The following is a 14,729-nucleotide window of genomic DNA, read 5'->3' as shown; positions in this document are numbered from 1 at the left end:
GTCACCAGCATTGAAGCAATGATCTTCATGCACCATTTCTGCTGGGCTGGACATTGTGTGCAGATGCCAGACTCTTGCCTCCCAAAACAACTCCTCGACTGTCAGCTCACACATGGTCAGAAATCCCATGGTTGTCAGAGGAAACGCTTTCAGTGTGTCTTTGTAGCATATCTCAAGAAAACTGATGTGGACATCATAAGTTGGGAGGAGTAAGCCACCAACCGATCCCAATGGTGCCACGTCCTCCATCAGGCAGTGGCCTGCTTCCAGGAGAAGCGCCTTGCCTTCAAAGCTGAAAAGGAAGAGAAGGAAGAAAAAAGAGAACTTTCTCCCAGCAGGCAGCTGGCCTGCTAGGGAAATGTCTGTTTCTACTGCGGGCAGATCTGTGGTTCCAGGATCAGATACCTGAGTCATCACAGGCCCCATATGTAAATCCGTGGTAGAGATCATCCTTGAATCAAGGGATCGCTGATGATGATAATAGCAGGAAGCATGAGGGTGGGGGGAAGGGGGGAAATGTGAACTCAATATGCCCCAACCTAGGGGAGAAAAGGACTGAACTGTGACCAGGGGACGATAAAGACTAGGTTTCTGGAAGAGGCTGGAAGTTCTGACCTGGGCACAGGGGCCAAGGAGCCAAAGTGAGGGAGGGATCCACTGCAGCTTGAGTTGGATGGACTGTGGCATAACTGCTGCCTCTCTTTGCTAACCTAAGGACTTCCAGGTTCAGTGTGCTGGGTGACTAATAAATAGTTACCTTGTTTTGGAATGGCTGCTTGTGTTGCTGTAAATACTGGGAGCATTGAAGGGGTACAGCATAACCCCCCTGCAGGAGTCTGGATTAACTGCAGGGAGCCACAGAGAGAAACAAGGATCTCTGGCACCAAAGATCCAGTCTGAGTCTTGGAGGCCCCAGTCCTGCCCCTATAGAACAGTGTAGGTCCTTGGAGCCAGACACGTTAAAGGGGTCGCTCCCAAGAGACTGGTGACAGGCTGAGGTACAGACTAGATCAGTGGTTCCCAAATGGGTTCGTGAAATGTTACAGGGAGCCCTTGCGGGGGGGGGGGGGGAGGAATCCTCTAACGGCAGACAGAGCTGTCCCTAGGGACCCCAGGCAGCACTGGGCCAGCAGCCCGAAGCCCCTGGACTTCCAAGAACTAAGCAGATCAAAGCAAGCATATCTATCACACTGAGGAGATTTAAACTTTAAGACTCCTTATAAGAAATGGAAAGGGGGATGGATATTTTTTTGCTGTTTTTAAAATGAAATAGGCAACTAGTATTGTTTTTAAAAATTATTATGAAGAACAAGTTTAAGCTTTGTTGTAACATGAGTTGTTTGCCTGGACTGCTCACGACCTGAATGCTTGTGTAGGAAGAACTCTTTGAGTTGGCTTCTTAAATACCTTCATGCCATTTCACATCTAATACTCCTTGATGAAACATAGGAGCCTTGTCTTATAACAGGCTTATTCAAAGTGATACAAGGTGAATTCTTGGAAGAGTGTTGCTGTTTTCATAATGTAATAAAAATGCTGTAATGAGAAATAATAAATAGTATGCAATAAGCATGTCATAAACAAATTTCATATTTCCAAGATCACTGCTTTTATAGTTTATACTCAGGTAAAGGAGAAAATCTCTGGAAATATTCATTTTTAGGAAGGGGTTCGCGAGACTTGACATTTTAGTGGAAGGGATTCACAGATTATTAAAGTTTGGGAACCTCCACTGGACTAGACCCTGTGGATATGTGACCGGAAGCAAAGGCTGGTTACTTAATGTACCAAGCGTATTTTGCAATAAGTGACTCGCAGCACTAAAAACAGAAGAAATAGCAAGAAAATGGCCTATACCCACCTCCCTAAGAAAGACACAGCTGAGCTGTGTGGGTGAGAGGGCTAAGCACTGTGAAGTTAAGGCACAGCTGATCGCATGGCTGAAGCAGGATGATTGGGCCTAGAGCTGAGGTCAGCACCCAGGTAGGAGTCTAAGAGAGCCCAAGAACAGTAGCTACTAGCCACAGCAGCCGGATATCTGCATGGGCCAGTTCCCGATCTTTGACGTTGGAGTGGCAAAGGCTAAAGCTAGATGCAGAGAGGCTCTATGTAGAGAAGCAGAGTCTGGAGATTGAGGCCCTGGGTACTAGCAGAGAATGGGGAAATGAACAAGGATAATGAAGAGCAGCAACAACTTGAACTGCACATGGAGAAGCAGAGGAATGAGAGACAACAGAGAATGGTAAGTGGGGAGAGACCATTGGGGTGCCTACCTTGCAGGGACAATAGGGGCTAAATTGTTGGCCTTATTCCGGGAGGGAGATATAGATGCCTACCTCACCACCTGTGAGAAGGTTTGTGAACTGAACCAAATTCCCCCATGCTTTCTTAAGGGAAAGGTAGGACCCTCCATACAACGCAACCTGCCCCCAAAAGAAAATTAAAATAAGTTAATGGAAGTATGGAAAAACATCTTGCTACGCTCTTTATGCCGTGCCTCCAGTTATGGAGGCTGAGTGGCATAAAGCTTCACAACTCGACTGCCAGAGTCTTTGCCTGTGGCAACATTGTTTCAGGTTCTCAGCTAGTCTAAAGTAGCCATCAAGGGGTGGCAGCTGACCAGGCAAATAAAGACCTTCAGAGAAGGCTCTAGGGGCTATGATAATACCCTCCCTCACCCCAAAGGCCTTTCTTATCTCAATATCCAGAATACTCCACAAATATAAGGATGCTTCTACATTCACTCTGCCAAATTACCATTCTCCTTCAAATTTTCCATTTCACGTGGAGTTTTGTAGGATTCTATTAGAATTAATGCACTAATTTCACATGACATTTAATGCCATTACATGCAAAATACTATAGACCCACATAAATTGGCTGTGGAAAATTCTCAATCACACCATGTACTCCCTCCCCCCTGCAAGACTGAGATCTACTCTAATTTGTCCAGTTAAGATTTAAGTAATCTTGGGTTTCTGCCATTTCCTTTGGTAGTAATCAAGAAATATCCTGTTATATAATGCATCTAACTTCCTTTTTATTTGCTTCATATCATGGATTTGTTACCTATCTCCAGAATTTCACCCACTGGTTTGTGTTGTTTGCACCATGCAGTTGGTGTGCGTGTGTGGTATGTGTGTGACTGAATGATTGCACACTTCACCGTTTTGGGTGGGTAACTGGGGGAAGTCAGCTCTTGTATGTCTGGCCTGCATGACCCCCACACAGTGTGGTGTATACAGAGGGTGCTTGGTGCTTAGGCTGCCCTGTGTGTGTCGAGGGAGCCGATTGGCCCTGCTATGTCCCTGTGCGGCAGCTTCTCGCTGAAATGGATGCTGCTGACATGACAACCTTCCCTCCGCACCTGCCGCAGGGACCAGGCGAGGCGGGGGAAGGGGGCTGGCACTGCGCATGAATGGTCACAGCTCAGGCCACCGCCTCCTTCTGCTCCGCGCCTCAGTCAGCCGGTGCCACCCTACATCTGCCCAGCGAGAGCTGCCTTCCCCAGCGCCGGGCGGTGAGTGCCGCGCATCTCGCCGCTGCCTCAGCCGGGGCGGCCCCCCTGGCTGCTTGCAGCCATAGGAGCGGGCTGAAAGGGTTGGGTGGGGCGCGGGGGAGGGGCAGGGGTTTCTTACCCCGATGCTGCTCAGCCGTGCGGATGTGGTGACCGCTGCGCACAGGGAATAATCCGCGAGGGCTTTCGGGGGCGTTCTAAGTTTAGGATTCTACGGGGGTCGGAGAGGAAGGGCACAGGCTGTGCGTGCGTGACAGACAGACATACACAGGAGGAAGGTAGATTTACCTCTTATCTATCTAGTAGCCTGAAAGGGTCCGTTTTTCTTTCAAATGCCCAAGGTTGTTGCTAGTGAGAGGGATGAAGAGCTGGAGATCAAGTGACAGAGCAGGGATGTGGGGCATTCTGGAGCCACACGCAGGGAGGAAGAGAATCTCTCTCTCTCTTTCCAATATTTTTTAGGTGGGATTTCTCTGCCATTATTACCTCAGGGCTCAAAGCCATTTTACTGTACATTATTATATTAGGGCGAAAATACCATAAAGGGAGAAACAGATCTTTAAGTCTCTGGTTTGGAAAACCAGGGCAAGTATATAATATAGACTTTCATTAACATAATCAATACACTGATCAATCCATTTTCCTATGACAGCAGCTGACCAAAAAGGACAAACAGATTGTGTAAAACGTAGTCTTATAAAGAGAACAACATTACTGGATTCTGTGCCTGTCTCATGCGGGCAGAGCAGCCATTTGGTGAAACATATTCAAGTGGAATAAATGAAGCCTGTTTGTTCTAGATGGGGAGAAATGAAGAGAGAGAGGAAGCCTGTGTGATGGGTTGTCAATCTGTGAGGGCGATAAAAATGTTATACTACCCATTTTTTAAAAAAACTGGGAGTGTTTCATTTCTTAGAGCAAGTGGAAGAGTAAAGTTTGAAAAGCACAGAACAAAACTGAGCAATTCCTAGTATTCCACCTTAGTTTTGTGACATACTTTAAAATACCGAATTAAAACAGGGGAGAAGGAAGAACCGTGCATTCTCACTTTACCTAGCTAATTTTTAACCCTTCAGTTTTCCAAGTGAATCAGTGGGTCCATTTTGTTTTATCATGGCAGAAAGGTCATTAATAAATGCTATGAATCAATGCTATGCAGAAATTAAGTTTACTGACTCCCAGTTTTCTCCCCCAAAATTACACCTCCCTGTTTGTAAAATTCTTTTAGCTGATAATGGAAGCTGACCTAACAAGTTATTTGAGATATGCAGTCAGTATTTTACTCACTTTATCATTTATCATCTATTTAATATATTTTATTTTCACAGGTTAAAAATGGCCATCAGAATGACTACTACGTTGCTTTATAACATGGTATTTTTGCTAGCATTTGGATTGGCTTTGGCTTCTAGTCACAGTCCTAGGACCCCAGATAAAGTTTCCGAAGCAGATATTCAGAGACTCCTTCATGGGGTTATGGAACAATTGGGCATTGCCAGACCCCGAGTAGAATATCCAGCACACCAGGCTATGAATCTAGTGGGTCCACAGAGCATTGAAGGTAGTTGTTTTCTACGTTGCATTATATTATGTTTCTTTTCATTCCCTTAGGCTGTGAACAATTGTTTTATGTGTATGCAAATGTTCCTGATAGACTTGGAAAAGTCATATACTATGCAGTTCTCCAGTCTGGGCCTTTATTGTTCCTTGATTTAAATTCCTAAATCTAGCTTCCATTTTGTAATTACCCTTTCTTTTTGAGGCTAACAGTGGTGCTAATCTATAGACTGCATTGACAAGAGGAGAATGTGGAGGTTTGTGTGCACCTGCTTTGGACACCAAGTAATGTTGTCTTGGTGATATCTCATCTACAAGGGCTGAAAAAGGGAGTTTCTGGCAAGGTCTTGCCCCAGTGTGATATGCCTATCATGCTACATGTGAGCACTAAACATGCATAGTTTCCCCCATTTACTGACCCTGTTTAACCTCCAGTCTCTATATTTGTTGCTATGTTTTTGTGTGAAGCAAATTCATTCTGTAGGACCAAATTCTGGTGCTCTCTACACGGGCACATATGGCCCAAAACAGCTTACAACTTTCTGCAGTGACATGCAAGATAAAAACAAGAGACCCTATGCAGGTGGATTTTTCCTGTGTTGGTTGGAGTTCTGTGCAACTCACCCTAGACAGGTGGGCTGTGGGCATGGAGAGTGTGTTTCCATATAGTCTGAAGTGAGTCAACCATAACCCTGTGTATTGGGGAGCAGCAGGCCATATCCACCATTCTCCTCCATATCCTGAGATAGTGGCCAAAACCTATTCCATGGACACCTGGGCTGGATCGGGCTGAGGATCCTAACCTGCAGCTCCACAGTGTTTGTCATGAAGAGCAGAACTTGGCATTTGTTCCTTTTCAAAGGGTTTGGCCTACATTTCTGAGCTGATTTGGGTGAGAAGTTTCATTTGAATCATAATTTTCTTTAACTGTGCAAACTGTTTGAAACATCTGGCTCAAGGGTTTGTTTTATAAGAGGCAAGATATTTTAAGGAATTTTAAATACAATAGTACTGTAAAATTATGAAGATTTGTGCTGTGACATAATTGTTTTTTATCAGAGTTCATAATTAATGGTCAAATATATTTAACATAGGCTAGCCCGTATTAATAAAGACACATTAGTATGTGGTTTGATGAGCCAGTGGAAAAATAAAGCTTTGATTGTGACAACAAAATGTGCTCTCACTCAATTAGGCCAAAAGTAAGTGTTCTACCATGGTTTGATGCTATTTTTTTTGCCAAAAATGCTGAATACAGGGCCAGCTTCAGCGTTTTTGCCTCCCCAAGCGGCGCAAAGAAAAAAAAAAGCTGCGATCGGCGGCACTTCGCCGCCGCTTCATTCTTCAGCTGCTTCTTCTGTTGCCCCCCCAAGCACCTGCTTGCTGCGCTGGTGCCGGTCCTGGCTGAATATAACTATTTTTTCTATGATGACTCTCCTTGTCACCCCTATTTCAAGGAATCCCCTAGCCAAACAGATGACGTATGGTTGGATGGATAGGGGCTGAGTAGAAATAATTTTAATTGTGCACTTGTAACAGTCCCTGTAGACCTCTCATTTGTATCTCTGCTAGTGAAATTTTCATGGCAACTTGTAGTTTTCCAAACCACTTAAATAATTTGTAATAGGGAATGATGGGGGAAATTGGGACTGTTGCTTTTTTTTGCTTCTTTGTGATGTATTCACAGCACCTGAAAGGTGTGGAGGTGAACTGTTACTTTTTTATGTTGTTGTTTTTGGTGGTTTTGTTCGTGTGTTTTGTTGTTTTTTCCCCCATACTTGTGTTTTGCTGAAATCTGAGGAAAAACAAGTCTCTCCTCTACTTGGACAACCAGAGGACTGGAGTGTCTTAGCCCTTAATTACAGGGATGATGAAGTTTGTATTTTTAACAAGGACATTTTTCTTCCCAACTGTTTGCCACCACCTTTGAATTAAACAGGTATTAACAAAAAACAACTAGTTTAAAACTGACTGACTAAAAACCCCTTCTCCCAATTGTTCAGATTTCACTTTGTGTACTGGTGATGTTAAACCAGTTCTCTAGTCATCCTTAGAGACTTCAAGTGAGAATAGGGTAGACAAGTCTTGAATTTCTAATGTGTATATGAATTCTTTCAAGATTTTGTTTCTTTTTTATACATCAGAAAGAGTAAAAAAAGTCACAAAAACCCATTGTCTGTCTTTCTTTTCCACATCCCATTTAAAATTCCTTATAGGTTAGCTAGGCAGTTTGGTCTTGCAGCACAGTTAGTGAAACTTAGTATTTCATATTGACTTTAAAATTCCAAGCTCATAGAAGACTAGGGTTGGGCGAGACCTCAGGAGATCATTTCGCCCAACCCTCTGCTCAAAGCAGGACTAACCCCAACTAAATCATCCCAGTCAGGGCTTTGTCAAGCCGGGCTTTAAAAACCTCTAAGGATGGAGATTCTTCCACCTCCCTAGGTAACCCATTCCAGTGCTTCACCACCCTCCTAGTGAAATAATTTTTCTTAATATCTAACCTAGACCTCCCGCACTGCAACTTGAGACCATTGCTTCTTGTTCTGTCATTTGACACCACTGAGAACAGCCTAGCTCCATCCTCTTTGGAACCCCCCTTCAGGTAGTTGAAGGCTGCTATCAAATCTCCCCCTCACTCTTCTGCAGACAAAACAAGCCCAGTGTCCTCAGCCTCTCCTCATAAATCATGCACCCCAGCCCTCTAATCATTTTTTTTGCCCTTCGCTGGACTCTCTCCAATTTGTCCACATCCTATCTGGAGGGAAAGGGAGGAGCAAAACTGGACACAATACTCCAGATGTGGCCTCAACAGTGCCGAAGAGAGGGGAATAATCACTTCCCTCCATCTGCTGGCAGTGCTTCTAGTAATCCAGCCCAATTCTAGTAATCCATTAGCCTTCTTAGCAACAAGGACACACTGTTGACTCATATCCAGCTTCTCATTCACTGTAATCCCTCTTCCTTTTCTGCAGAACTGCTGCTTAGCAAGTTGGTCCCCAGCCTGTAGCAGTGCATGGGATTCTTCCATCCTAAGTGCAGGACTCTGCACTTGTCCCTGTTGAACCTCATCAGATTTCTTTTTGCTCAATCCTCCAATTTGTCTAGGTCACTCTGGACCCTGTCCCTACCTTCCAGAATATCTACCTCTCCCCTCAACTTAGTGTCATCCATGAATTTGCTAAGGGTGCAGTCCATCCCATCATCCAGAGCATTAAGGAAGATGTTGAACAAAACCAGCCACAGGATTGACCCCTGGGGCACTCTACGTGATACCGGCTGCCAACTAGGCATAGAGCCATTGATCACTACCCGTTGAGCCCAACAATCTAGCCAGCTTTCTATCCACCTTATAGTCCATTCATCCAATCCATACTCTTAACTTGCTGGCAAGAATACAATGGGAGACCATATCAAAAGCTTTGCTAAAGTCAAGATATATCACGTTCACTGCTTTCCCCATATCCACAGAGCCAGTTATCTCATCATAGAAGGCAGTCAGGTTGGTCAGGAATGACTTGCCCTTGGTGAATCCATGTTGACTGTTCCTGATCACCTTCCTTTCCTTCAGTGCTTCAAAATGTATTCCTTGAGGACATGCTCCATGATTTTTCCAGAGACTGAGGTGAGGCTGACTGGTCTGTAGTTCCCCGGATTCTCCTTCTTCCATTTTTTAAATATGGGTACTATATTTGCCTTTTTCCAGTCGTCTGGGACTCCCCTGATTGCCACAAGTTTTCAAAGATAATGGCCAATGGCTCTGCAGTCACATCTGTCAACTCCCTCAGCACCCTTGGATGCATTAGATCTGGACCCATGGACTTGTGCATATCCAGCTTTTCTGAATAGTCCTTAACCTGTTCTTTCACCACTGAGGGCTGCTCACCTCCTCCCCATACTGTGCTGCCTAGTGCAAGCAGTCTGGGAGCTGACCTTGTTTGTGAAGACCGAGGCAAAAAAAGCATTGAATATTTCAGCTTTATCCATATCATCTGTCACTAGGTTGCCTCCCCCGTTCAGTAAGGGTCTCACACTTTCCCTGACCACCTTCTTGTTTCTAACATACCTGCAGAAAGCCTTCTTGTTACCCTTCACATCTCTTGCTAGCTGCAACTCCAATTGTGCTTTGGCCTTCCTGATTTATACCCCTGCATGCTCAGGCAATATTTTTGTACTCCTCCCTAGTCATATGTCCAAGTTTTCCACTTCTTGTAAGCTTTCTTTTTGGGTTTAAGCTCACCAAAGATTTCTCTGTTAAGCCAAGCTGGTTGCCTGCCATATTTGCTATTCTTTCTGAACATTGGGATGTTGTGTTCCTGTGCTGTCAATAAGGCTTCTTTAAAATACAGCCAGATTGCCTAGACTCCTTTCCCTCTCATATTAGCCTTCCAGGGGATCCTGCCCATCAGTCCCCTGAGGGAGTCAAAGTCTGCTTTTCTGAAGTCCAGGGTCCGTATTCTGCTACTCTTCTTTCTTCCTTTTATCAGGATCCTGAACTCGATCTTCTCATGGTCACTGCTGCCCAGGTTGCCATGGCATTTTTAATTTTTGTTAAAGTGGCTAAAATTGACATTACTGGTTCATTTGTTCTTTTGCAAACACAACAAATCCTCTTAAGATGAACAATATCATTCATATTTAAAATGTATGTTTTAAAGCCAGATATTCCTGTCAAACATTTCTTCTGGTAAAATGTGTTAGATAATTATCAAGCCTTTACTTTTGTTGTTTTGTTTTTTTTCTAGGGGAGGGGAGAGGTTTGTTTTTGGTGATCTGTTGATTCAGATGTGTGATTCAGATAATACCAAGTAAAAAAGCCTGCATCAGAGAAATTTATGGCAAATTAAGGCTCTGTCCACAAAATTAACTTGGCCGTATTGCACATACATAGGATTTTCTGGTTTTGCTTTTTAAAAAATGGAAAGCTTAATAAGTCTCATGCCATGTTTTTGTTTTTAAATGCAAGTAATGAAGTACAGAATGTGCAATTCAACCAAGTTAACATTGCCATGGATTGCGTTTCTGGTAGTGATTTTAATTGTGCAGTTTTTACATTGCATTAATGTAGTTTTCAGCAGTTTGAACACCAATTACTGATTCAGTAATTAAGAATATATCATTTTATAATATTTTTATATCTGTGCTTTCTATTTGGGGAGGAACAGCGTTATGGGTCTTGTTTTCTATTGGTGTCATTAGTTTTTAGGAAAACAGTTTTTTTAGTTTTAGTATAGTAATTAGGTATGTTCAAAATATTGTGCTTTGTAGGAGATCCCAGTGTGTAATTGTAATGTGATGGTGAAAACTTTATGTATTGCTGATGTAACATACTTAGTTCTTTCTAGTGGTGAAATGGTCATGTTAATCCTAGAATACCACCTGCCAGCCATACTATGGGGTTACATCAGTTTTGGATAAATCTTCTTCAGTTCATTTTAGCTGATGAAAGGGGACTATACTTCAAAGGAAGAAGTAATGACAACAGAGGACTGACCAAATAGCTTGGAAGATAACACAATGTACTGTCATGCACGCTAGGAAATTTTATTTATTCAGTCACTGAATGGATGCTAATATATGTATGCTAATTTGTGTTAATATTGATTCTTATTTAAATCAAGACTACTACTGATTTGTAGCACTCCATTTACAGATAGGAGTAGATGTATATTTTTACACACACACGCACGCTATCCATGTGAAAAGTCACACCTTTGACCATTTTTCTTACAGTCTGCCAGCTAATCCATCATTGTCAATTTATTTCTGACATTCCAAACTTCTGAGTAACGTCAGTCAGTCAGCTAGCCAGCTGACATTTTGCAGAAAAAGCAAAATGGGAAATGTATTTCAAGCAGGAAGCCTATCTCATAGTGAGAAATCAGGCCATAAGGCACTCAAACCACAACTCCCATGACCACGATGGCACCTTAGGCAAATGTGCTTTAATATTGAATTGACTCAAAACAAAACATTTTGACATACCTGAATTTAAATTGTCCAGATTTTTTAACTCCACAATTTTTTTTTTTGTATATTTTGACTATTTCCCATTTTGGGATGAAAACAAATGAAAATACCAGAATTTCCTTCAGGACAGAAATTCCAATCTTCTCTCAGTTCTATATAGGATCTTAGTTTGTTTTTAAAATGATACAATTAAAGCTGCCTTAATTTAAAAAAAAATTGCTATGACTTGCCTGGTCAATCAATGGCTTTTGACTGAGCTGTGGGGGAAATTATAGTATGTAAGTGAATTTTTAGAATACATAGTGAATATCCTAAAGAGCTGTCCTGTGAGTTCCCAGTTACCATTGCTGCACAATCATGACCAACAGCAATCTAAACAATTAAAAAACACAAAAACCCACCTATAGCTAAATGGGGGAGAGGCACCTGAATATAAAGAGGAAAAGTTTAATATTAAAGGAACATCAAAATGGCTGAGAACCTATAAATTGGATGGCAATGTAGTATATTTATGATGAAAAGACTCTTATATAAACTCTTTATTATGAACGGGAACTATTTACGGAATAAGGTAACAAACGTCTACTCCTCTGTAGTGGCAGCCTACAACTGCCCTGACCTGGGCTTCTTTGTTTCTAGTCCCAACAGGGAGTGTGTCACAGGAAGTCCTAAAGACTGCATGAAGAGTGTGCAGGAAGTGTGGCATCTCCACACTTCCCAGAGAACTTATTCAACAGCACATCCTCTCTTGTTTTTAGATCCCTTTCTAAATTGCTGATTGAACTAAAACAGTATTAATTTAAACTAACAAACTATAACAAATACAATAACTAATTTAACAACCCTTCAGGTTGCTTTAGCACAACCTTAGCATATATTGATCAATCTCTTAGGGCATTTCAGCAACCTTTCTGATCTGCTGTACTGCAAACCCTTTTAGGGGAGTCCTTGTCTGTAGCAGACAGTTTAGACTCATTGTCAGTAACAGGATCAGTTTGTGAATTGTTTTCATCTTGTATGTCTTCTCTTACTTCACTTATCTTGGCCAAGTTTTCAGATGTTTTTAAGAAGATGTTTACAATTTCTTTATAAGATTTTGCTTTCATCTGTGGTCACAGAGTTTGAGCAAGTTGACTCCTCTTTGATTACTGTAGCTTTGAGTGCCAAGCACCCATCTTGACAAAGTCTCACTCAGTCTTTGTCTTTTAACTGTGAAAGAGGTCTTTCTCCTTTCTTGTAATATTTTGTCTGTGTATGTACTGTCCCGGTCTTTTCATCACTATCACAGACTCCTTAGTCATCCTTCGTTTTTGTCCCATATCTGGTATTTGAGTATTTATACATATGTTGCAGAGTAGTGCAGTGGATGACCTTTCACAGTTCAGCAGGTGTAGCTGTATAGCTGAGTAGTGCTAAATATGGATCTTCACTTGCTCAAAAAAAAAAAAAAAAAAAGCCATAAATGCAAGTTCTTCTCTCTCTATATACTCCACATTCAGCTAATCCAGTGTTTCCCAAAATTGAGACACTACTTGTGTAGGGAAAGCTCCTGGCAGGCCGGGCCGATTTGTGTATCTGCCACATACACAGGTCCGGCCAATCGCGGGCTCCCACTGGCTGCGGTTCACTGCTCCAGGCCAATGGGAGCTGCTGGAAGCGGCGCAGGCCGAGGGATGTACTGGCCGCTGTTTCCCACAGCTCCCATTGGCCTGGAGCAGCGAACCGCAGCCAGTGGGAGCCACAATCAGCCAGACCTGCGGACGTGGCAGGCACACAAACCAGCCCGGCCTGCCAGGGGCTTTTCCTGCACAAGCGGCGTCCCAAATTTGGGAAACACTGAGTTAATCCATTGGTTTGAGGAATCTGGGGCTAGATGTCTCATGATGAAAGTTATGCATTTTAGCAAAGTCCAGGAAATCCCTATTCTTGAACTGTGGAACGTTGTCAGTTATTACTATTCTTGGAATTTCATGACATACAATACAGATTTAATGTGCCTGACAGCTGTTGCTGCTGTGACATCTTCTGGAAAATGGATCAAGTAGTCCATTATAAGGAGATTATGTCTTCCCAGGTGGAACATGTGATTTCTGACTTTGTCCCATGGAGTTGCAAGTTGTTAATGTGGTATCATTGGTTCTTTCTGCTGGGAATCTCTGTACTTCTGATATGTTCTCCCCCAACTCAACACTTCTTTAATGTCGCTATTCATCTGTGACTAGAATATAACTTTTCTAGCTCTCCTTTTTAATTTGGCCAGTCTCTGTCCTCTTCGTGCATTCATTCCAATATTTTCCTGCTCATCACTGTGGGAACTGTGATCTGTCTCCTCAAAAGCAATCCTGAGACCACTGAAAGCTCATTTTTATAGTAGGAACAGGCAGATGGGAAGTGTTGATATTTTTCCCCTTTCCTTTAAGTATAGCTTGTATCACTGCGTGCAGCTTTTCATCTTTAGCTGTTTCTGTATCCAGTTCATCCCTTATGCTTGGAGATACAGCACATGACCCTTTTATCATGTTCATTTGTACGTTTACTGCTTGTTCGAGTTCATCAGGCTGTGCATTATGAGATGGAACATATTGTCTTGAGACTGTGTCTGCCATTATTAAGTGACTTCCGTGTTGGAAGTCCAGGGCCACATTGTACATTCATGTTTTGTGTATCCTGGATAGAATTTCTATAAGTCTGTTGTGTGTGTGTGTATGGCAGTCAGTAGTTGGTGATCAGTTTCTGCTTTGACCTAGTATTTTTTTTTTTTTCCAATTTGTGTGCACTTCATCTCAAGGCTTCTCATAGCCCTAGATGCATACAAGGCTGGCAACCAGTCAGTTCCATGACACTGAAATAGTACGGTTCCCAGCCCTCCTTTTGAGGCATCTGTGGAAAGTTTGATGTCTTTCAATGGGTTAAAATATTTCAGCACTGAAGCTGATGTCATAAGATGCTTTGAATTAATGAACTCTCTTTCATGCTCTGGCATTCATGCCCATTCGGTGATTATGTGGAGGAGATGTCTTAGGTGAGTTGTGCAAGCTGAATACTTAGGTATGAACTTGCTGACATAATTCAACATGCCATGCCTTTAAATTCCCTTTTTATCTTCAGGTCTCAGTATGTTCAGTATTCTCTGAATCTTTGATTTATCAGGCAAAATTCCTTTTGAGGTCAATCTCTCTCGCAAGTATTTTCTCCCCTTATTTAAAATTGATATTTGGCCTTATTCAGTTTAAGATTATTAGCCCTCCCAATTTCCATTACTCTCCTCAGTCGTTCCTGATGCTCAATGGCAGTGTTGCCCCAAATTATTATGTCATCAATGTACACTTTCACTCCTGATAGACCCCCTAGCATCTGGCTCATTGTACAGTGGAATACTTCTGGAGCCAAAAATATTACTGCTTCCTAAGACTGCCTTTTGTAGTTGCCAAATGGTATGTTGAAAGTGCAGCTCTTGGAGCTCCAGTGTTTAACAGGATCTGCCAGAATTCTGCTGATGCATCTAATTTGTTGAACATTTTGGCTCGTGCCATCTCTAATAATAGTTCGTTTCTTGTGAGGGAGTGAAAGTGTTATCTTTTTATGGTTTTGTTCGGCTCCTTGGGGTCCCCCTCCTTTCCTCTCTGTGATTACTTAGAAGTGAACCCAGTCTGTTGGTTCTTCTATTCACTGAATGATACCTTTT

General features: G+C 42.5%; 1 protein-coding gene across 1 annotated transcript in view; it reads left to right on the top strand.

The window, feature by feature from the left end:
* LOC116829384 (neuroendocrine protein 7B2) overlaps positions 1-14,729 on the top strand; it is a 72,400-nt gene that overhangs the window by 22,724 nt on the left and 34,947 nt on the right. Inside the window, exons 1-2 of the mRNA XM_032788185.2 lie at positions 3,407-3,520; positions 4,846-5,078. Of these exons, the coding sequence (XP_032644076.1) occupies positions 4,853-5,078 (226 nt within the window). The 5' untranslated portion in view covers positions 3,407-3,520; positions 4,846-4,852. Of the gene's footprint in view, positions 3,521-4,845; positions 5,079-14,729 lie in introns of the transcript that reaches the window.

This window comes from Chelonoidis abingdonii, chromosome 4, assembly GCF_003597395.2.
Source record: "Chelonoidis abingdonii isolate Lonesome George chromosome 4, CheloAbing_2.0, whole genome shotgun sequence".
NCBI lineage: Eukaryota > Metazoa > Chordata > Testudines > Testudinidae > Chelonoidis > Chelonoidis abingdonii.
This window is presented reverse-complemented; position numbering and strand designations above follow the sequence as displayed.